The sequence below is a fragment of the Scyliorhinus canicula genome, chromosome 3 (assembly GCF_902713615.1).
Source record: "Scyliorhinus canicula chromosome 3, sScyCan1.1, whole genome shotgun sequence".
NCBI classification, from domain to species: Eukaryota; Metazoa; Chordata; class Chondrichthyes; order Carcharhiniformes; family Scyliorhinidae; genus Scyliorhinus; species Scyliorhinus canicula.
Genome location: NC_052148.1, coordinates 5082682 through 5105608, shown reverse-complemented (window position 1 = coordinate 5105608; position 22927 = coordinate 5082682). Strand labels below are relative to the sequence as shown.

General features: G+C 45.3%; 1 protein-coding gene across 1 annotated transcript in view; it reads left to right on the top strand.

Moving 5' to 3' along the window:
* Window positions 1-22927, top strand: part of LOC119963790 — a 1053439-nt gene that overhangs the window by 643765 nt on the left and 386747 nt on the right. The window contains exons 92-94 of the mRNA XM_038793076.1: window positions 1861-2000; window positions 2733-2865; window positions 13893-14032. Of these exons, the coding sequence (XP_038649004.1) occupies window positions 1861-2000; window positions 2733-2865; window positions 13893-14032 (413 nt within the window). The remainder of the gene's footprint in view (window positions 1-1860; window positions 2001-2732; window positions 2866-13892; window positions 14033-22927) is intronic.

Below are 22927 nucleotides of genomic sequence, written 5' to 3'. Positions count from 1 at the left end.
CAAAGTGACATGGAGGCCATTTGGCTCAGCATGTCTGCACCGACCCTCTGAAAGAGCAACCGAACTAGGCCCACTCCCCTGCCCAAACCCTGAAACCCCCACTAACCGGCACATCTGGGACTATTTAGCACGAGCAATCCACCTAATGTGCACATCTTTGCATTGTGGGAGAAAATCAGAGGAACCAAGGAAACCCACAAAGACACGGAGAGAACGTACAAGCGCCACACAGACAACCTACCGAAGCAGGAATTGAACCCAGTTCTCTGGCGCTGTGAGGCAGCAGTGATAACCCAACCCCTGATTAATCTATGCCTCCCTCAACTTGCCTCCTCTTTTATTCATGGACCCGCGTCCCCAACCTCTTATCTATTCCTCATAGAAAAATGATTGGCCTCATCCCATTTCCCCACTACCAGGGCGTAACTTGTCGATACAAAGGGAAATAACAATCATATTTGTATTTACCTAACATAGTTTAACAGTCTCAAGTATCTTTACTGGATGACATCATCAGATTGCTATCCATTTCAGTTAAACTAGTGATGTTTGTTTTTAGAGAACTTGAAACAATATTGCCCCATTCCGTTTTGCTGAATGTGAAAGGGGCGGCATGTAGCACAGTGGCTAGCACTGGGACTGCGGCACTGAGAAGCCAGAGGGTGGTGATGGATGGAAAATTTTCAGACTGGAGACCAGCTACCAGCGGTGTACCACAGGGTTCTGTGCTGGGTCCTCTGCTTTTTGCCGTACCTGCCTCCCCGAACAGGCGCCGGATTGTGGCGACTCGGGGCTTTTCACAGTAACTTTATTTGAAGCCTACATGTGACAATAAGTGATTTTCATTTCATTTTCATTTCATTTCATTTCATTTGTGACTTTTATCAATGACTTGGAGGAGGGGGCTGAAGGGTGGGTCAGTAAATTTGCTGATGACACAATGATTGGTGGAGCCATGGATCAGGTGCAGGGCTGTTGTCGGCTGCAAAGAGACATTGATAGGATGCAGAGCTGGGCCGAAAAATGGCAGATGGACTTTAACCCTGATAAGTGCGAGGTGATTCATTTTGGTAGAAAAAAATTGAATGCGGTTTACAGGGTCAACGGCAGGGTTCTGAGGAATGTGGAGGAACAGAGAGATCTTGGGGTTCATGTCCACAGATGTCAGAAGGTTACCACTCAAGTGGATACAGCGTGAAGAAGGCTTATAGTGTGTTAGCGTTTATTAACGGGGGCTTGAGTTTAAGAGCCACGGGGTTATGCTGCAACTATACATGACCCTGGTGAGACCACATTTGGAGCATTGTGTGCAGTTCTGGTCACCTCATTACAGGAAGTATGTGGAAGCATTGGAAAGGATGCAAAGGAGATTTACCAGGATGCTGCCTGAATTGCAGAATAGGTCTTATGAGGAAAGGTTGGCAGAGCTAGGGCTTTTCTCCTTGGAGCCGAGGAGGATGAGAGGCGACATAATAGAGGTTGAGAAAATGATGAGGGGTTTAGGGTGTTGCCCTGCCTGCAACAGTAGTGGACTCGCCAATATTAAGGGCACTTAAATGGTCATTGGATAAACACATGGATGATAAGAGAATAGTGTAGATGGGCTTGACAGTGGTTTCACAAGTTGGCACAACATGGAGGCCCAAAGTGCCTGTACTGTTCTATGTTCTATGTTCTGAAGTGACTCAGGACATTTTACTGCATTAAAGGCTCTGTTATCAATGCAAGTTGTTTGTGATCAGTGCCAGTATCTCAAATCTTTGCTCAGATATCCTCCCTTTCCTCATCATTTCAACTCTGTCAGATTCTGTTACCTTTCTACTACACGTGTACATTTCTGGTCTCATTCTTCTCACACAGCGACTATGCCAGCACCATCAAACCTATGTTTCTCAGACATCACGAGGAAAAGTTTCCGGATGGACTGGGACCATGGATCGGAGGAGGCGGACCTCTACAGAATCAGCTGGGTTCCATCTGCAGGAGGGGACAAAAAAGAGGTGATGAAATCCATACTTTCTGTTCTGTGTAGCTCCAGCTGATTTTTAAATTTGCCTTGCAACATGCGAGTGTGAAGCAAAACCGCTGTCAGACAGATCTGTAAATGTATGAAAATGTTCCTCCTTTCCAGCAACAATGTTTCATTGTATCCTTGTAATCCTTTCCACACTTGCTAATGAGTTGCATTCTCTGTTGGCCGTGGTGGCATGATCACACTGAAAACAGCAGGTATTTTCCATTCCCAACAGGGACAGGCAAAGACACGGGCAGGACTGGAAAATTTGGAGATTGTCAAAAACTCAATTGGGTGGGATGAGCTCTTTGAATCGTAACCTGCAGAAACATCAGCACATTCTTTCTGAATGGCATTACTGTACTAGAAGGATATCAGAAATCTGCTTTCCGCACGGACCATATGCTCTTTAGTATTGAGATGTTGGGCTCAGTTGCCCACTCAAAGAAGAGCATTTGCGCAATGAACAAAACCGTCCAAATTAGTTTATTCCTTCACTTGAATTTTCTGCAGAAATACTCCACATGACCATGAGGGAATGCCACTGGGGAAGGTGGCTGCAGCCAAGGGTTGGTAAAGGATTTTAATGTCATTGTGTCCCCCTGAGTGATATCAAATTCAAACATACCCATTTAATTAAGGGAATCAGTTTGCAGAAAACAAATTGGTTTCATGCACTGAACGTATCTTGACCTTCGCTTTATGCCTATTCTTCCAGATGATTATAAATGGCAATGAGATAAGCCAGGTTTTAGATAACCTGAATCCTGACACCAAATATGATGTTTCCCTTACTGCCATCTACCCAGACAAGAAGGAAAGTGATGACATCTTAGGCTCCCAACGTACATGTAAGTCCTCAGTCGATAAAAATCTCCATTAGTCGTTTCAATTATCTTCAAATATTGAAAAGAGGACAAAGTGACATGGAAAGCACATGCTGCATATTGTGATGTGCAGCAGAGCACAATGTCCTTCAGGATGGGGTGTGGGGTTAGTATGTTCCCCTGGATTCTCTGCTTCTGCTGTAGCAAAGTGTATCTATTGGCTTCATTGGCTAGCCTGCTTGTGTCCAATATTCCTGGGCCATACTGCACCTTCAGCCAGATAAATCTATAAAACCACAGAATTCCGACAGTGTAGAAGGAGGCTATTTGGCCTTGTGTGTCTGCACCGACCCTCTGAAAGAGCAACCGAACTAGGCCCACTCCCCTGCCCAATCCCTGAAACCCCCCCCTAACCGGCACATCTGAGAATATTTAGCATGACCAATCCACCTAATGTGCACATCTTTGGACTGTGGGAGGAAATCGGAGGACCCTGAGGAAACCCACAAAGACACAGAGAGAATGTACAAGCGCCACACAGACAATCTACCGAGGCAGGAATTGAACCCAGTTCTCTGGCGCTGTGAGGCAGCAGTGATAACCCAACGCCTGATTAATTTATGCCTCCCTCAACTTACCTCTTCTTTTGTTGATGGACCCTCTTCCACAACTCATTATCTATTCCTCACAGGAAAATGATTGGCCTCACCCCATTTCCCCACTACCTGGCCATAACCTGTCTATAGAAAGGTAAATAACAATCATATTTGTATTTATCTAACATATTTTAACAGTCTCAAGTATCTTTACTGGATGACATCAGCAGATTGCTAATCATTTAAGTTAAACTAGTGATGTTTGTTTTTAGAGAACTTGAAACAATATTGCCCCATCCCGTTTTGCTGAAGGTGAATGGGGCGGCACAGTGGCACAGTGGCTAGCACTGGGACTGCGGCACTGAGAAGACAGAGGGTGGTGATGGGTGGAAAATTTTCAGACTGGAGACCAGTTACCAGTGGTGTAACACAGGGTTCTGTGCTGGGTCCTCTGCTTTTTGCCGTACCAGCCTCTCCGAACAGGCGCCGGATTGTGGCGACTCGGGGCTTTTCACAGTAACTTTATTTGAAGCCTACCTGTGACAATAAGCGATTTTCATTTCATTTTCATTTCATTTGTGACTTTTATCAATGACTTGGAGGAGGGGGCTGAAGGGTGGGTCAGTAAATTTGCTGAAGACAAAAAGATTGGTGGAGTCATGGATGAGGTGCAGGCCTGTTGTAGGCTGCAAAGAGACATTGATAGGATGCAGAGCTGGGCCGAAAAATGGCAGATGGAGTTTAACCCTGATAAGTGCGAGGTGATTCATTTTGGAAGAAAATAATTGAATGCGGTTTACAGGGTCAACGGCAGGGTTCTGAGGAATGTGGAGGAACAGAGAGATCGTGGGGTTCATGTCCACAGATCTCTGAAGGTTGCCACTCAAGTGGATAGAGCCGTGAAGAAGGCTTATAGTGTGTTAGCGTTTATTAACGGGGGCTTGAGTTTAAGAGCCGCGGGGTTATGCTGCAACACTACCTGACCCTGCTGAGACCACATTTGGAGCATTGTGTGCAGTTCTGGTCACCTCATTACAGGAAGGATGTGGAAGCATTGGAAAGGGCGTCAAGGATATTTACCAGGATGCTGCCTGAATTGCAGAATAGGTCTTATGCGGAAAGGTTGACAGAGCTAGGGCTTTTCTCTTTGGAGCCGAGGAGGATGAGAGTCAATATAATGGAGTTTAGAAAATGATGAGGGGGTTAGATACAGTGGACGTTCAGAGACTATTTCCTTGGTTGGATGTGGCTGTTACAAAGGGGCATAACTATAAGATTCAGGATGGGAGATATAGGAGGGATGACCGAGGTAGGTTCTTTACTCAGAGAGCGGTTAGGGTGTGGAATGGACTGCCTGCTGTGATAGTGGAGTCAGACACTTAAGGAACTTTCAAGTAGTTATTGGATAGGTACATGGAGCAGACCAGAATGACATGGAGTGGGATAGCTTAATCTTGGTTTCGGACAATGCTCGGCACAACATTGAGGCTGAAGGGCCTGTTCTGTACTGCACTGTTCTATGGTCCATGTTCTTTGAGGAGCCAGGTTCGAATCCCAGCCCTGGTCACTGTCCGTGTCAAGTTTGCACATTCTCCCCATGTCTGCGTGGGTTTCACCCCCACAACCCAAAGACGTGCAGGGTATGTGGATTGGCCACACTAAATTCTCCCTCAATTGGGAAAAAACAGAATTTGGGTACTCTCAAATTTTTTTACACGATAAGGAAGGTGAAAGGGAAAATACAATCAACCGCAGTAAACCTGCCCGTATTTTATGGAATGTTACCCTATTGACTCGCAATATTCCTCAAACTTCATTCTCCAGTGAAACACATTTTTTTCATATGTTTGTACTGTTGAGTTTAGCAGGCCTTTCAGTAACTTACTGCAATCCCTTTCCCCCACCTCCAATCCGTTACCCCTACATGGAGGTCGCTCCGCTTTATTCCAGTATCCAACATTTCAGCTTGCATCTCCTTTATTTAGCCTTGCTGCCTTGCTGATCTCTCTGTCCTTGATCAGCAGCATTATTCCAATAGAGCTGGAAAAACACCGCCTCAACTTTCCATGAGGTGCTTTTTCGCATCCTGGACTCAACACCGTGTTCAACAATTTTACATCATTATCCAGGCCCCATTTTGGTTCCTTTCCCTTTGCAAGTTTTGATTTTAACGCTTTTTTCTCTTGTTTCTGCTTTGAGACAGCAGCTGCTCATTATTCTGCGATTCATGCCTCCTCTGGCCACATCTTGTCCCATTCCCCACATTGACAACTCTTTTGTCATTTAATTTCTCCTGCCTTCCACCCTGTGACAGACCTTCCCACTTTTTTTAATCACCTCCCATCTGCTTAAAACCTGTTGACTTTTTTTCTCCCTCTTCAGGTGTTTCCAGACCAGCTGACCATTTTCAGCATTTTTTGTTTTTATATCATTTTTACCTTGTCTTTTGTGGGCAAAAAATGTTTTGTTGAATTTTCATACCGTGCAACAGCAGCAATAAACCCTGTCAACCTTTCCCAAAGTTCAGTTGGACCCTCAACCTGGGATGATCGCAAAGGCTGATTATGGGTGGGGATTTCAACATGGTTATTGATCAAGGCCTGGACCGGTCATGTTCGAGAATGGGCAAGGTGCCAGCAATGGCAAAGGAGCTGAAAGGATTCATGGAGCAGATGGGAGGGGGTGGGGTAGATCGTGGAGATTTAGGCAGCCGAGAGCCAGGGAATTTTCTTTCTTCTCCCATGTTCACAAGGTGTATTCCCGGATAGATTTCTTTGTTGTGGGCAGGGCCCTGTTGGCGAGGGTGGTGGATACGGGCTGTTCGGCAATTATGATCTTGGCCAAAGCTCCGTACTGGATGGACCTGCAGGTCAGTATGGAGAGTAAGCAGCGCCCACAGTGGAGATTGGATGTGGGGCTGTTGGCGGACAAAGTGGTCTGCGAGAGATTGAGGAAGTGGATGCTGAACTACCTGCAGGTAAACGATACGGGGGAGGTCTCAGCAGCGGTGGTCTGGGAAGCACTGAAGGCGGTGCTGAGAGGGGAGCTGATCTCGATCCGGGGTCACAGGGACAGGACGGATAGGGAGAGGCGGACCGACTGGTAGGAGAAAGCCTACGAGTGGATAGGAGGAATGCGGAGGCACCAGAGTCAGGGCTATTGAGGGAACGCCGGAGGCTGCAGGCAGAATTTAGATTGTTAACTACATGTCGGGCAGTGGAGCAGCTCAGGAAGGTGAAGGGAGCGGTGTACGAGCACGGGGGAAAGGCCAGTAGGTTGATTGCACAGCAGCTCAGAAAATGGGAGGCAGCGAGGAAATAGGGAAAGTTTTTGATGGGGATTGGAACTTAGTTGGGGACTCGGAGGGTGTGAACAAGATCTTTGGACTTTTATAGTAGCCCTTGATAAATATCAAACTAATCGGAAGGACTGAGTGGATGGTAAGGGTGGTGTAGCTCTGTTATTTAAGGTTGACATCCGGGCAATAATAAGGGATGACATCGGTGCGATGGAGGACAAGGTTGAATCCATTTGGGTGGAAATTAGGAATAGTAAGGTGAAAAAGTCACTGATAGGAGGAGTCTATAGGCCACCAAATAGTAACAACTTCTAGAATCGATCGTTAAGGATGAGATTTCTAAATTCTTGGAAGAGCAGGGTCGGATTAGAACAAGTCAACATGGATTTAGTAAGGGGAGGTCGTGCCTGATGAACCTGTTAGAATTCTTTGAGGAGATGACAAGTAGGTTAGACCAGGGAAACCCAGTGGATGTGGTCTATCTGGATTTCCAAAAGGCCTTTGATAAGGTGCCGCACAGGAGGCTGCTGAGTAAGGTGAGGGCCCATGGTGTTCGAGGTGAGCTACTGGCATGGGTTGAGGATTGGCTGTCTGACAGAAGGCAGAGAGTTGGAATAAAAGTTTCTTTTTCGGAATGGCAGCCAGTGACCAGCGGCGTCCCACAGAGTTCAGTGTTGAGGCCGCAGCTGTTCACCATATATATTAATGATCTGGATGAAGGGACTGGGGGCATTCTAGCGAAGTTTGCCGATGATACGAAGTTAGGTGTTCAGGCAGGTAGTGCTGAGGAAGTGGGGAGGCTGCAGAAGGATCTAGACAGTTTGGGAGAGTGGTGCAGGAAATCGCTGATGCAATTCAACGTGAGAAAATGTGAGGTCTTGCACTTTGAAAAAAAGAATCCAAGCATAGACTACTTTCTAAACGGTGAGAAAATTCATAATGCCAAAGTACAAAGGGATCTGGGAGTGCTAGTCGAGGATTCCCTAAAGGTAAACATGCAGGTTGAATCTGTGATTAAGGGGCAGGGTAGCATGGTGGTTAGCATAAATGCTTCACAGCTCCAGGGTCCCAGGTTCGATTCACGGCTGGGTCACTGTCTGTGTGGAGTCTGCACGTCCTCCCCCTGTGTGCGTGGGTTTCCTCCGGGTGCTCCGGTTTCCTCCCACAGTCCAAAGATGTGCGGGTTAGGTGGATTGGCCATGATAAATTGCCCGTAGTGTCCTAATAAAAGTAAGGTTAAGGGGGGGTTGTTGGGTTACGGGTATAGGGTGGATATGTGGGTTTGAGTAGGGTGATCATGGCTCGGCACAACATTGAGGGCCGAAGGGCCTGTTCTGTGCTGTACTGTTCTATGTTCTATGTTCTAAAGCGAATGCAATGTTGTCATTTATCTCAAGAGGGTTGGAATATAAAAGCAGCGATGTGCTACTGAGCCTTTATAAGGCTCTGGTTAGGCCCCATTTGGAGTACTGTGTCCAGTTTTGGGCCCCACATCTCAGGAAGGACATACTGGCACTGGAGCGTGTCCAGCGGAGATTCACACGGATGATCCCTGGAATGGCAGGTCTAACATATGAGGAACGGCTGAGGATCCTGGGATTGTATTCATTGGAGTTTAGAAGGTTAAGGGGAGATCTAATAGAAACTTACAAGATAATACATGGCTTAGAAAGGGTGGACGCAAAGAAACTGTTTCCATTAGGCGAGGAGACGAGGACCCGTGGGCACAGCCTTAGAATTAGAAGGGGTAAATTCAGAACAGAAATGCGGAGACATTTCTTCAGCCAGAGAGTGGTGGGCCTGTGGAATTCATTGCCGCGGAGTGCAGTGGAGGCCGGGACGCTAAATGGCTTCAAGGCAGAGATAGATAAATTCTTGATGTCGCGAGGAATTAAGGGCTACGGGGCGAATGCTGGTAGGTGGAGTTGAAATGCCCATCAGCCATGATTGAATGGCGGAGTGGACTCGATGGGCCGAATGGCCTTACTTCCACTCCTATGTCTTATGGTCTTATGGTCTTAACATGGTGGGGCAGGCAATAAACAAATAAATAACTGATGCATGTAGAAATGGTGCTGTCGTTATCATGGGGGATTTTAATCTACATGTCGATTGGTTTAACCAGGTCAGTCAAGGCAGCCTGGAGGAGGAAATAACAGAATGTATCCGTGATAGTTTCCAAGAACAGTATGTAATGGAACCTACAAGGGAACAAGTGGTCCTAGATCTGGTCCTGTGTAATGACAGACGATTGACTAATGATCTCATAGTTAGGGATCCTCTCGGAAAGATGATCACAATATGGTGGAATTTAAAATACAGATGGAGGGTGAGAAGGTGCTCAAACAAAACAGATTACAATGGTGTAGTAATCCACGGGAGGCAGGAGTTACATCACCACACCAATATTTATTGACAATAATGCGATTACAGGAGCAGCTACAAACAGTGCTGCTAGTAGTCCAGTCAACTTAAGACTGGCTCACAAAGCCTAGACAGGTGCTTATATGGGCCCCCTCAATGAGCTATCATTGAGGGAGCTCATACTCCAATTGGCCAACCAATAAAGCTAGTTGGAGTTCATTACAAATGGGATGAGAGAAGAGCTAGCTGAGGTAGACTGGGAGCAAAACCGTTATGGTGAAACCATTGATGAACAGTGGAGAAACTGCCAAGCGATTTTTCACTGTGCTCAGCAAATGTTTATACCAACAAAAAGGAAGGACGGTAGAAGGAGGGAAAATCGACCCTGGATACCGAAGGAAATAAGGGAAAGAATCAAACTGAAAGGCAAAGCACACAAAGTGGCAAAGATTAGTGTGAGACGAGAGGACTGGGAAATCATTAGGGGGCTACAGAAAGCTACTACAAAAACTAGAAAGACGAGTAAGATAGATTATGAGAGTAAACGTGCTCAGAATATAAAAACAAGTTGTAAACGGTTCTACAAATATATAAAACAAAAAAGAGTACTCAGGTAAATATTGGACCTTTAGAGGATGAGAAGGGAGATTTATTAATGGGAGATGAGGAAATGGCTGCGTAACTGAACATGTTTTTTGGGTCGGTCTTCAGAGTGGAAGTCACACAGAACATCCAGTGACTGACAGAAATGAGGCAATGACAGGTGAGGACCTTGAAATGATTGTTATCACGAAGGAGATAGTGATGGGCAAGCTAATGGGGCTAAAGGTTAGACTCTGGGATGGTCCTGGCAGATGGAAAATGAGCAAACGTGACACCACTGTTTAAAAAAGGAGGTAGGCAGAGAGCGGGTAATTATAGGCCAGTTAGCTTAACTTCGATAGCAGGGAAGATGCTGGTATCTATCATCAAAGAAGAAATAGCGAGACGTCTGGATGGAAATTGTCCCATTGGGCAGAGGCAGCATGGGTTCATAAAGGGGAGGTCGTGCCTTACTAATTTAGTGGAATTCTTTGAGGACGTTACTAGTGAGGTAGAAAACGGGGAGCCAATGGATGTGGTATATCTGGATTTCCAGAAAGTCTTTGATGAGGTGCCACACAAAAGATTGCTGCAGAAGGTAAAGATGCATGGCATTAAGATTTAGATTTAGAATTTAGAACAGTACAGCACAGAACAGGCCCTTCGTCCCTTAATATTGTGCCGAGCAATGATCACCCTTCTCAAGCCCACGTATCCATCCTAAACCCGTAACCCAGCAACCCCCCCTTAACCTTATTTTTTAGAACACTAAGGGGAATTTAGCATGGTCAATCCACCTAACCCGCATATCTTTGGACTGTGGGAGGAAACCGGAGCACCCGGACAAAACCCACGCTCACATGGGGAGGACGTGCAGACTCTGCACAGACAGTGACCCAGCCAGGAATCGAACCTGGGACCCTGGAGCTGTGAAGCAGTTATGCTAACCACCATGCTACCGTGCTGCCCTGGAAGAGTAAAGTAAGAGCAAGCAAAAAGTGCAGAGGATACCGGAAGACTGCAGAGGGATTTGGATAGGTTACGTGAATGGGCTAGGGTCTGGCAGATGGAATACAATGTTGACAAATGTGAGGTTATCCATTTTGGTAGGAATAACAGCAAACGGGAATATTATTTAAATTATAAAATATTAAAGCACGTTGATGTGAAGAGAGACCTGGGTGTGATCGTGCATGAGTCGCCAAAAGTTGGTTTACAGGTACAACAGGTGATTAAGAAGGCAAATGGAATTTTGTCCTTCATTGCTGGAGGGATGGAGTTTAAGACCAGGAAGTTATGCTGCAATTGTATAAGGTGTTAGTGAGGCCACAGCTGGAGGGGCTGTTTAGCTCACTGGGCTAAGTCGCTGGCTTTTAAAGCAGACCAAGCAGGCCAGCAGCACGGTTCGATTCCCGTAACAGCCTTCCCGAACAGGCGCCGCAAGGTGGTGACTAGGGGCTTTTCACAGTAACTTCGTTGAAGCCTACTCGTGACAATAAGCGATTTATTTTCAGTTTTGATCTCCTTACCTGAGAAAGGACGTACTGGTGCTGGAGGGTGTGCAGAGGAGATTCACGAGGTTAATCCCAGAGCTGAAGGGGTTGGATTACGAGAAGAGGTTGAGTAGACTGGGACTGTACTCGTTGGAATTTAGAGGGATGAGGGGGGATCTTATAGAAACATTTAAAATTATGAAGGGAATAAATAGGATAGATGTGGGCAGGTTGTTTCCACAGGTGGGTGAAAGCAGAACTAGGGGGCATCGCCTCAAAATAAGGGGACATAGATTGAGGGGTGAGTTTCGGAGGAACGTCTTCACCCAAAGGGTTGTGCATCTATGGAATTCCTTGCCCAGTGAAGCAGTTGAAGCTTCATCATTAAATATTATTAAGATAAAGACAGATAGTTTTTTGAAGAATAAAGGGATTACGGGTTGTGGTGTTAGGACCGAAAAGTGGAGTTGAGTCCACAAAAAAAAATTAGCCATGATCTCATTGAATGGCAGAGCAGGCTCGAGGGGCCAGGTGGCCTACTCCTGCTCCTAGTTCTTATTATCTTATGTTCTTATGTACCTGTCAGACAGTGAGGAAGTGGTCGAGCGAGGGCACCGTGGTTTATGAAAGTAGTTGAATCACTTGTCAAGAGGAAGAAGGAGGCTTATGTAAAGATGATACGTGAAGGTTCAGTTAGGGCACTCGAGAGTTCTAAATTAGCAAGGAAGGACCTAAAAAGAGAGCTGAGAAGAGCCAGGAGTGGACATGAGAAATCTTTGGCAGGGACGATCAAAGACAACAATGAAGCTTCCTATTGGTATGTCAGGAATAAAAGAATGACTAGGGTAAGAGGAGGGCCTGTCAAGGGAAGTTGTGCGTGGAGTCCGAAGAGATAGGAGGTGCTAAATGTATATTTTTCGTCAGTATTCACACATTAGACGAGAAGGGCTTGAGGTTCATGAGGAGGAGGTGTTAGCAATTCTGGAAAGTGTGAAAATAGATAAGTCCCCTGGGCCAGATGGGATTTATCCTCGGATTTTCTGTGAAGTAAAGGAAGAGATTGCTGAGCCATTGGCTTTGATCTTTACGTTATCTTTGTCTACAGGAATAGTGCCAGAAGACTGGAGGACAGCACATGTTGTCCCCATGTTCAAGAAGGGGAGTAGAGACAACCCTGGTAAAGATAGACCAGTGTCCCTTACTTCTGTTGTGGGCAAAGTCTTGGAAAGGTTCATAAGGGATAGGATTTATAATCATCTGGAAAGGAATAATTTGATTAGAGATAGTCAACACCATTTTGTGAAGGGTAGGTTGTGCCTCACAAACCTTATTGAGTTCTTTCAGAAGGTGACAAAACAGGTGGATGAGTGTAATGAGGTGATGTGGTGTATATGGATTTCAGTAAACATTTGATATGGATCACAATGGTCGACTATTGCAGAAAATACGGAGGCATGGGATACAGATGATTTAGCAGTTTGGATCAGAAATGGCAAGCTGGAAGTAGACAAAGGGTGGTTGGTGATGGGAAATGTTCAGCCTGGAGTTCAGTTGTGAGTGGTGGACCACAAGGATCGGTTTTGGGGCCACTGCTGTTTGCCATTTTTATAAATGACCTGGAGGAGGGCGTAAAAGGATGGGTGAGTATTTTTGCAGATGACACTTAAGTCGGTGGATTTGTCGACAGTATGGAAGGATGTTACAAGTTACAGAGGAACAGTAAAACCTGCAGAGCTGGACTGACAGGTGGCAAATGGAGTTTACTGCAGAAAAGTGTGAGGTAATTCATTTTGGAAGGAATAACAGGAAGACAGAGTACGGGGCTAATGGTAAGATTATTGGTCGTGTGGATGAGCAGAGAGATCTTGGTGTCCATGTACATAGATCCCTGAAAGTTGCCACCCAGGTTGATAGGGTTATGAAGAATGCATACCGTGTGTTAGCTTTTATTGGTAGAGGGATTGAGTTTCGGAGCCATGAGGTCATGTTGCAGCTGTACAAATCTCTGGTGCGGCCACATTTGCAGTATTGCGTGCAGTTCTGGTCGCCGCATTATAGGAAAGGTGTGGAAGGATTGGAAAGGGTGCAGAGGAGATTTACCAGGATGTTGCCTGATATGGAGGGAAGATCTTATGAGGGAAAGCTGAGGGACTTGAGGCTTTTTTCGTTGGAGAGAAGAAGGTTAAGAGGTAATTTAATTCAGGCACATAAGATGATCAGAGGATGAGGGTGGACAGTGAGAGCCTTTTTCCTCAGATGGTGATGTCTAGAACGAGGGGACATAGCTTCAAATTGAGGGGAGATAGATATAAGACAGATGTCAGAGGTAGGTTCTTTACTCAGAGAGTAGTAAGGTCGTGGAATACCCGACCTGCAACAGTAGTCAACTCGCCAATATTAAGGGCATTTAAATGGTCATTGGATAAACGTATGGATGATAAGGGAATACTGTAGATGGGCTTTAGTTTTGTGTCACAGGTCGGAGCATCATGGAGGGTCAAAGGGCTTGTACTCCGCTGTAATGTTCTATGTTCTGAAGTGCTTTGGGACATTTTACTGCATTAAAGGCACTTTTATAAATGCAAGTTGCTGGTGATCAGTGCCAGGATCTCAAATCTTTCCTCAGATGGCCTCCCTTCCCTCATCATTTCTACTCTGTCAGATTCTGTTACCTTTCTGCAACATGTGTACATTTAAGGTCTCATTCTTCTCGCACAGCGGTTGTCCCAGCACCATCAAACCTACGCTTCTCGGACATCAAGGGGTACAGTTTCCGGTTGGACTGGGATCATGGATCGGAGGAGGCGGACCAGTACAGAATCAGCTGGGTTCCATCTGCAGGAGGGGACAAAAAAGAGGTGATGAAATCCATACTTTCTGCTTCTGTGTAGCTCCAGCCGATTTTTAAATTTGCCTTGCAACATGCGAGTGTGAAGCAAAACCACTGTCAGCCAGATCTGTATATGGATGAAAATGTTCCTCCTTTCCAGCAACGATGTTTCATTGTATCCTTGTAATCCTTTCCACACTTGCTAATGAGTTGCATTCTCTGTTGGCCGAGGCGGCATGATCACACTGAAAACAGCAGGTATTTTCCATTCCCAACATGGACATGCAAAGTCACGGGCAGGACTGGAAAATATGGAGATTGGCCAAAACTCAATTGGGTGGGAAGAGCTCTTTGAACCGTAACCTGCAGAAACATCAGCACATTCTTTCTGAATGGTATTACTGTACTTGAATGTGATCAGAAAACTGCTTTCCGCACGGACCATATGCTCTTTAGTATTGAGATGTTGGGCTCAGTTGCCCACTCAAAGAAGAGCATTTGGGCAATGAACAAAACCGTTCAAATTAGTTTATTACGAATTTAAATTTCTGCAGAAATACCCCACATGACCACGAGGGAATGCCACTGGGAAAGGTAGCTGCAGCAAAGGGTTGGTAAAGGATTTTAAGGTCCTTGCGGCCCCCTGAGTGATATCAAATTCAAACATCCCCATTTAATTCAGGGAATCAGTTTGCAGAAAACAAATTGGTTTCATGCACTGAACGTATCTTGACCTTCGCTTTATGCCTATTCTTCCAGATGATTATAAATGGCAATGAGACAAGCCAGGTTTTAGATAACCTGGATCCTGACACCAAATATAATGTTTCCCTTACTGCCATCTACCAAGACAAGACGGAAAGTGATGACATCTTCAAGTTCCAGCGTACATGTAAGTCTTCAATAGATAAAAATCTCCATTAGTCTATTCTACTCCCTTACCAATTATCTTCAAATATTGAAAAGAGGACAAAGTGACATGGAAAACACATGCTGCATATTGTGATGTGCAGCAGATCACAATGTCCTTCAGGCTGGGGTGTGGGATTATTATGTTCCACTGGATTCTCTGCTTCTGCTGTAGCAAAGTGTATCTATTGGCTTCATTGGCTAGCCTGCTTGTGCCCAATATTCCTGGGCCATACAGCACCTTCAGCCAGATAAAACTCTAAAACCATAGGAGGCTATTTGGCCTTGTGTGTCTGCACCGACCCTCCGAAAGAGCAACCGAACTAGGCCCACTCCCCTGCCCAATCCCTGAAACCCCCCCTAACCGGCACATCTGGGACTATTTAGCATGAGCAATCCACCTAAAGTGCACATCTTTGGATTGTGGGAGGAAATCGGAGGAACCAAGGAAACCCACAAAGACACGGAGAGAACGCACAAGCCACACAGACAATCTCCCGAGGCAGGAATTGAACCCAGTTCTCTGGCGCTGTGAGGCAGCAGTGATAACCCAACCCCTGATTAATTTATGCCTCCCTCAACTTCCCTCCTCTTTTATTTATGGACCCGCTACCCCAACCCCGTATCTATTCCTTATAGAAAAATGATTGGCCTCACCCCATTTCCCCACTACCTGGTCATAACTTGTCTATACAAAGGTAAATAACAATCATATTTTTATCTATCTAACATATTTTAACAGTCTTTAATGTTAAACTTTAATGTGCACGTTAGGTGGATTGGCCACGCTAAATTCCCCCTGAATTGGAAAAAAACAGCAATTGGGGACTGTATTATTTTTTATTATTAATTTTTTACAAAGTAAGTAAGGTGATACGGAAAAGACAATCAACCGCAGTAAATCTACCCGCATTTTATGGAATGCTACCCGATTGACTTGCAATATTCCTCAAACTTCATTCTCCAGTGAAACGCATATTTATTTGAACTGCTTCTACTGTTGAGTTTAGTGACCCTTTGCAGCAACTTACTTCAATCCCTTTCACCCACCCCCAATCCGTTACCCCTACATGTGAAGCCGCTCTGCTTTATGTCAGTATACAACATTTCAGCTTGCATCTCCTTTATTTAGCCTTGCTGTCTTGTTGGTCTCTCTGTCCTTGATCTGAAGCATTATTCCAATAGAGTTTGACAAACACCGCCTTAACTTTCGATGAGGTGCTTTCGAGAATACTGGACTCAACACCGTGTTCAACAATTTTACATCATTATCCAGGCCCCATTTTGGTTCCTTTCCCTTTGCAAGTTTTGATTTTAAACCTTTTTTCTCTTGTTTCTGCTTTGAGACAGCAGCTGCTCATTACGCCTCCTCTGGCCACATCTTGTCACATTCCCCACATTGACAACTCTTTTGTCATTTAGTTTCTCCTGCCTTCCACCCTGTGACAGACCTTCCCACTTTTTTTAATCACCTCCCATCTGCGTGGTGTTGCTAGACCAGCTGGGCATTTTCAGCATTTTTTGTTTTTACATCACTTTTACCTTGTCTTTTGTGGGGTAGAAATGTTTTGTTGAATTTTCATACCATGCAACAGCAGCAATAAACCCTGTCAACCTTTCCCAGAGTTCAGTGGGACCCTCAACCTGGGATGATCGCTCAGGCTGATTATGGGTGGAGATTTCAACATGGCTATTGATCAAGGCCTGGACCGGTCATGTTCAAGAATGGGCAAGGTGCCAGCAATGGCAAAGGAGCTGAAAGGGTTCATGGAGCAGATGGGGGCGGGGTGGGTGGATCCGTGGAGATTTAGGCAGCCGAGAGCCAGGTAATTTTCTTTTGGATTGGATTGGATTAGATTTGTTTATTTTTCTGTATTTTTGTGTATTTTTCTGCAAGCAGCTCAACAGATCATTCAGTACATGGTAAGAAAGGGAAATTAGACAAAATTCAAGAAAATACCAGAAAATACATAATAGCGCAACACAAGGTATACAACAGGGGTGGGCAAACTACGGCCCGCGGGCCACATGCGGCCCGCCAAAGGTCTTTATGCGGCCCACCAAGATCAAGTCATTAAAAAAATATATATATATTTTTTAAAACAATTTAAAAAAAAAATTTTTTTTAAAAATAAGGTTAATTGGGGGTGGGGCTGTTGGGTTACTGGTATAGGGTGGATACGTTGACTTGAGTAGGGTGATCATTGCTCGGCACAACATCGAGGGCCGAAGGGCCTGTTCTGTGCTGTACTGTTCTATGTTCTATATGAGGCGCCCAGAATCATAACCGGGTGAAGCGCCATTTTTCAAAAGTAGAGAAAAAGAGGGCTAAAGGCAGGATGCCGCCGGGAGTAGCGCTGAGGTATATGCCGCACGTTAATTGGTTACAACCGGGACTATTAATTAATATACTATGCGGCCCTTTGAAATTGTGAATTTCTGAATGTGCCCCTTGCACGGAAAAGTTTGCCCACCCCTGGTGTACAATGTAACTATATAGAACATAGAACATAGAACATTATAGCGCAGTGCAGGCCCTTCGGCCCTCGATGTTGCGCTGACTTGTGAAACCTTCTAAAGCCCATCTACACTGTTCCCTTCACGTCCATTTGCCTATCCAATGACCATTTGAATGTGTTTAGTGTTAGTGAGTCCACTACTGTTGCAGGCAGGGCATTCCACGCCCTCACTACTCTCTGAGTAAAGAACCAACCTCTGACATCTGTCCTATATCTATCTCCCCTCAATTAAAAGCTATGTCCCCTTGTGCAACCTGGAAGAGGAGTTTGTAGAATGTATCCATGATCGTTTCCAAGAACAGTATGTAATCGAACCTACAAGGGAACAAGCGGTCCTAGATCTGGTCCTGTGTCAGGAGACAGGATTGACTAATGATCTCACAGTTAGGGATCCACTCGGAAGGAGCGATCACAATATGGTGGAATTTAAAATACAGATGGAGGGTGAGAAGGTGAAATCAAACAGTAGTGTTTTGTGCTCAAACAAAGCAGATTACAATGGGGTGAGAGAAGAGCTAGCTGAGGTAGACAGGGAGCCACGACTTAATGGGGAAACAGTTGAGGAACAGTTGAGAACCTTCCAAGCGATTTTTCACAGTTTATACCAACAAAAAGGAAGGACAGTAGAAAGAGGGAAAATCGACCGTGGATATCTGAGGAAATAAGGGAGAGTATCAAATTGAAGGAAAACACATCCAAAGTGGCAAAGATTAGTGGGAGACTAGAGGACTGGGAAATCTTTAGGGGGCTACAGAAATCTACTACAAAAGCTATAATGAAGAGTAAGATAGATTATGAGAGTGAACAGGCGCCGGAATGTGGCAACTAGGGGCTTTTCAGGTAAATACTTTTCCTGCAGAGGATGAGAAGGGTGATTTAATAATGGGAGTTGAGGAAATGTCTGAGGAACTGAACAGGTTTTTTGGCTCTGTCTTCACAATGGAAGACACAAGTAACATGCCAGTGACTGATAGAAATGAGGCTATGACAGGTGAAGACCTTGTGATGATTGTTATCATGAAGGAGATAGTGGTGGGCAAGCCCATGGGGCTAAAGGTAGACAAGTCTCCTGGCCCTGATGGATTGCATCCCAGAGTGCTAAAAGAGATGGCTAGGGAAATTGCAGATGCACTAGTGATAATTTACCAAAATTCACTAGACTCTGGGGTGGTCCCGGCAGATTGGAAATTAGCAAACGTGACACCTCTGTTTAAAAAAGGAGGTAGGCAGAGAGCGGGTAATTATAGGCCAGTTAGCTGAACTTCGGTAGTAGGGAAGATGCTGGCATCTATCATCAAAGAAGAAATAGCGAGATGTCTGGATGGAAATTGTCCCATTGGGCAGACGCAGCATGGGTTCATAAAGTGCAGGTCGTGCCTTACTAATGGAGTGGAATTTTTTGAGGACCCTACCAGAGCGGTAGATAATGGGGAGCCAGTGGATGTGGTATATCTGGATTTCCAGAAAATCTTTGGCAAGATGCCACACCAAAGGTTGCTGCAAGGGATAAAGATGCATGGCATTAAGGGTAAAGTAGTAGGATGGATAGAGGATTGGTTAATTAATAGAAAGCAAAGAGTGGCGATTAATGGGTGTTTATCTGGTTGGCAATCAGTAGCTAGTGGTGTCTCTCAGGGATCAGTGCTGGAATCGCAATTGTTCACAATTTTCTTCAATGATTTGGAGTTGGGGACGAAGGGCAATATGTCCAAGTTTGCAGACGACATTAAGGTGAGTGGTAAAGCAAAAGGTGCAGAGGATACCAGGAATCTGAAGAGGTATTTGGATAGGTTAAGTGAATGGACTGGCAGATGGAATACATTGTTGACAAATGTGAGGTTATCCACTTTGTTAGGAATAACAGCAAACAGGATTATTAATTAAATGATAAAATATTAAAACATGCTGCTGTGCAGAGAGACCTGGGTGGGCTCGTGCATGAGTCGCAAAATGTTGGTTCAGTTTCAACAGCTGATTAAGAAAGAGAATGGAATTTTGTCATTCATTGCTCGAGAGATGGAGTTCAAGACTAGGGAGGTTATGCTGCAATTGTATAAGGTTTCAGTGCGGCCACACCTGGAGTATTGTGTTCAGTTTAGGTTCCCTTACCTGAGAAAGGGCGGACTGGAGGTTGTGCAAAGGAGATTCACTAGCTTAATCCCAGAGTTGAAGGGGTAGTATTACGAGGAGAAGTTGCATAGTCTGGGTCTGTACTCATTGGAATTTGGAAGGATGAGGGTGGGATCTTCTAGAAACATATAAAATTATGAAGGGAATAGACAGGATCGATGCCGGCAGGTTATTTCCACTGGCGGGTGAAAGCAGAATTAGGGGGCACAGCCTCAAAATAAGGGGAAATAGATTGAGGACTGAGTTTAGGTGGAACTTCTTCACCCAAAGGGTTGTGCATCTATGGAATTCCTTGCCCAGCGAAGCAGTTGAGGCTCGTTCATTAAATGATTTTAAGAGAAAGATGGATAGCTTTTTGAAGAATAAAGGGATTCAGGGTAATGATGTTCGGGCGGGAAACATTGAACAGTACAGCACAGAACAGGCCCTCCGGCCTGCGGTTTTGTGCCGAGCAATGATCACCCTACTCAAGTCCACGTATCCACCCTATACCCGTAACCCAACAACCCATAAGCCCCCCCCTTAACCTTATTTTTTAGGACACTAAGGGCAATCTTGCCTGGCCAATCCACCTAACCCGCACACCTTTGGACTGTGGGAGGAAAGCGGAGCACCCGGAGGAAACCCACGCAGACACGGGGAGAACGTGCAGACTCTGCACAGACAGTGACCTAGCCGGAAATCGGACCTGGGACCCTGGAGCTGTGAAGCTATTATGCTAACCACCATGCGACCGTGCTGCCCCTGGAGCTGAGTCCACAAAAGATCAGCCATGATCTCAGTGAATGGTGGAGCAGGTTCGAGGGGCCATGTAGCACGGTAGCATTGTGGATAGCACAAATGCTTCACAGCTCCAGTGTCCCAGGTTCGATTCTGGCTTCGGTCACTGTCTGTGCGGAGTGTGCACATCCTCCCCGTGTGTGCGTGGGTTTTCTCCGGGCGCTCCGGTTTCCTCCCACAGTCCAAAGATGTGCAGGTGGATTGGCCATGATTAATTGCCCTTACTGTTGGGTGGGGTTGCTGGGTTATGGGGAGAGGGTGGAGGTGTTGACCTGGGGTAGGGTGCTCTTTCCAAGAGCCAGTGCAGATTCGATGGACCGAATGGCCTCCTTCTGCACTGTAAATTCTATGATTCTATGATTCAATGTGGCCTACTGCTGCTCCTAGTTCTTATGTGCTTATGTTCTTGTGTGCCTGTCAAGCACGGAGGAAGTGGTCAAGCGAGGGAACCGTGGTTTACTAAAGTCGTTGAATCACTTGTCAAGAGGAAGAAGGAGGCTTATGTAAAGATGAGACGTGAAGGTTCAGTTAGGGCGCTCGAGAGTTACAGGTTAGCCAGGAAGGATCTAAAGAGACAGGTAAGAAGAGCCAGGAGGGGACAAGAGAAGTCTTTGTCAGGTAGGATCAAGGATAAACTTAAAGCTTTCTATAGGTATGTCAGGAATAAAAGAATGACTCGGTTAAGAGGTGGGCCTGTCAAGGGAAGTTGTGCGTGGAGTCCGAGGAGATCGGAGAGGTGCTGAATGAACATTTTTCGTCAGTATTCACACAGGAAAGATACGATGATGTTGAGGACAATAACGTGGTACAGGCTCATAGACTTAAAGTGCTTGAGGTTCATAAGGAGGAGGTGTTAGCAATTCTGGACAGTATGAAAACAGATACGTCCCCTGAGCTTGATGGGATTTATCCCAGGATTCTCTGTGAATTAAGGGAAGAGATTGCTGAGTCTTTGGATTTGATCTTTATGTTATCTTTGCCTACAGGAATAGTGGCAGTAGGTTGGAGGACAGCAAATGTTGTCCCCTTGTTCAAGAAGGGGAATAGAGATAACCCCGTTAACTATAGAGAAGTCAACCTTACTTCTGCTGTGGGCAATGTCTTGTAAAGGTTCATAACAGATAGGATATATAATCATCTGGAAAGGAATAATTTGATTCGAGATCGTCAGCACGGTTTTGTGAAGGGTAGGTCATGCCTCACAAACCTTATTGAGTTCTTTGAGAAGGTGACCAAACAGGTGGTCGAGGGTAAAGCAGTTCATTGGTGCCCATGGATTTCAGTAAAGCGTTTGATGAGCTTCCGCATGGTGGGCCATTGCAGAAGATACGGAGACATGGGATTCAGGGTAATTTAGCAGTGTGGATCAGAAATTGGCCAGCTGGAAGAAGACAAAGTTGATAGGAAATGTTCAGCCGGAGTTCAGTTACTATTGGTGAACCACAAAGAACTATTTTGGGGCTACTGCTGTTTGTCATTTTTATAAATGGCCTGGAGGAGGGCGTAGAAGGATGGGTAAGTAAATCTGCAGACTGCTAAACTCGTTTTTGTGGACAGTGCGGAAGGATGTTGCAAGTTACAGAGGGACATAGATAAGCTGCAGATCTGGGCTGACAGGTGGCAAATGGAATTTAATGCAGAAAAATGTGAGGTGATTCATTTCGGAAGGAATAACAGGAAGACAGAGTACTGGGCTAATGGTAAGATTCTTGGTAGTATGGATGTGCAGAGAGATGTCGTTGTCCATGTACATAGATCCCTGAAAGTTGCCACTCCGGTAGATAGGGCTATTAAGAATTTGGTGTGTTAGCTGTTATTGGTAGAGGGATTGCGTTTCGGAGCCATGAGGTCATATTGCAGCTGTACAAAACTTTGGAGTAGTGCGTGCAGTTCTGATCGCCACATTATCGGAAGGATGTGGAAGCATTGGAAAGGGTGCAGAGGAGATTTACCATAATGTTGCCTGGTTTGGAGGGAAGATCATATGAGGGAAGGCTGAGGGACTAGAGGCTGTTGTCGTTAGGGAGAAGAAGGTTAAGAGCTGACATAATTTAGGCAAACAAGACAACCAGTGCATTAGGTATAGTGGACAGTGAGAGCCTTTTTCCTCGGATGGTAATGATTAGCACATGGAGACATAGCTTTAAATTGAGGGGAGATAGATATAGGACAGATGTCAGAGGTAGCTTCTTTGCTCAGAGAATAGTAAAGGAGCAGAATGCCCTGCCTGCATCAGTAGAGGACTCACCAATATGAAGGGCATTTAAATGGTCATTGGATAAACATATGGATGATAAGGGAAGAGTGTAGATGGGCTTGATAGTGGAGGGTTGAAGCGCCTGTACTGTTCTATCTTCTATGTTTTGAAGTGCTTTGGGACATTTTACTGCATTAAAAGCACTATTAGAAAGGCAAGTTGGTGGCGATCAGTACCAGTATCTCAAATCGTTGTTCAGATGGCCTCCATTCCCTCATCATTTCTACTCTGTCAGATCCTGTTACCTTTCTGCTACATGTGTACATTTAAGGTCTCATTCTTCTCACACAGCGGTTGTCCAACCACCATCAAACCTACGCTTCTCGGA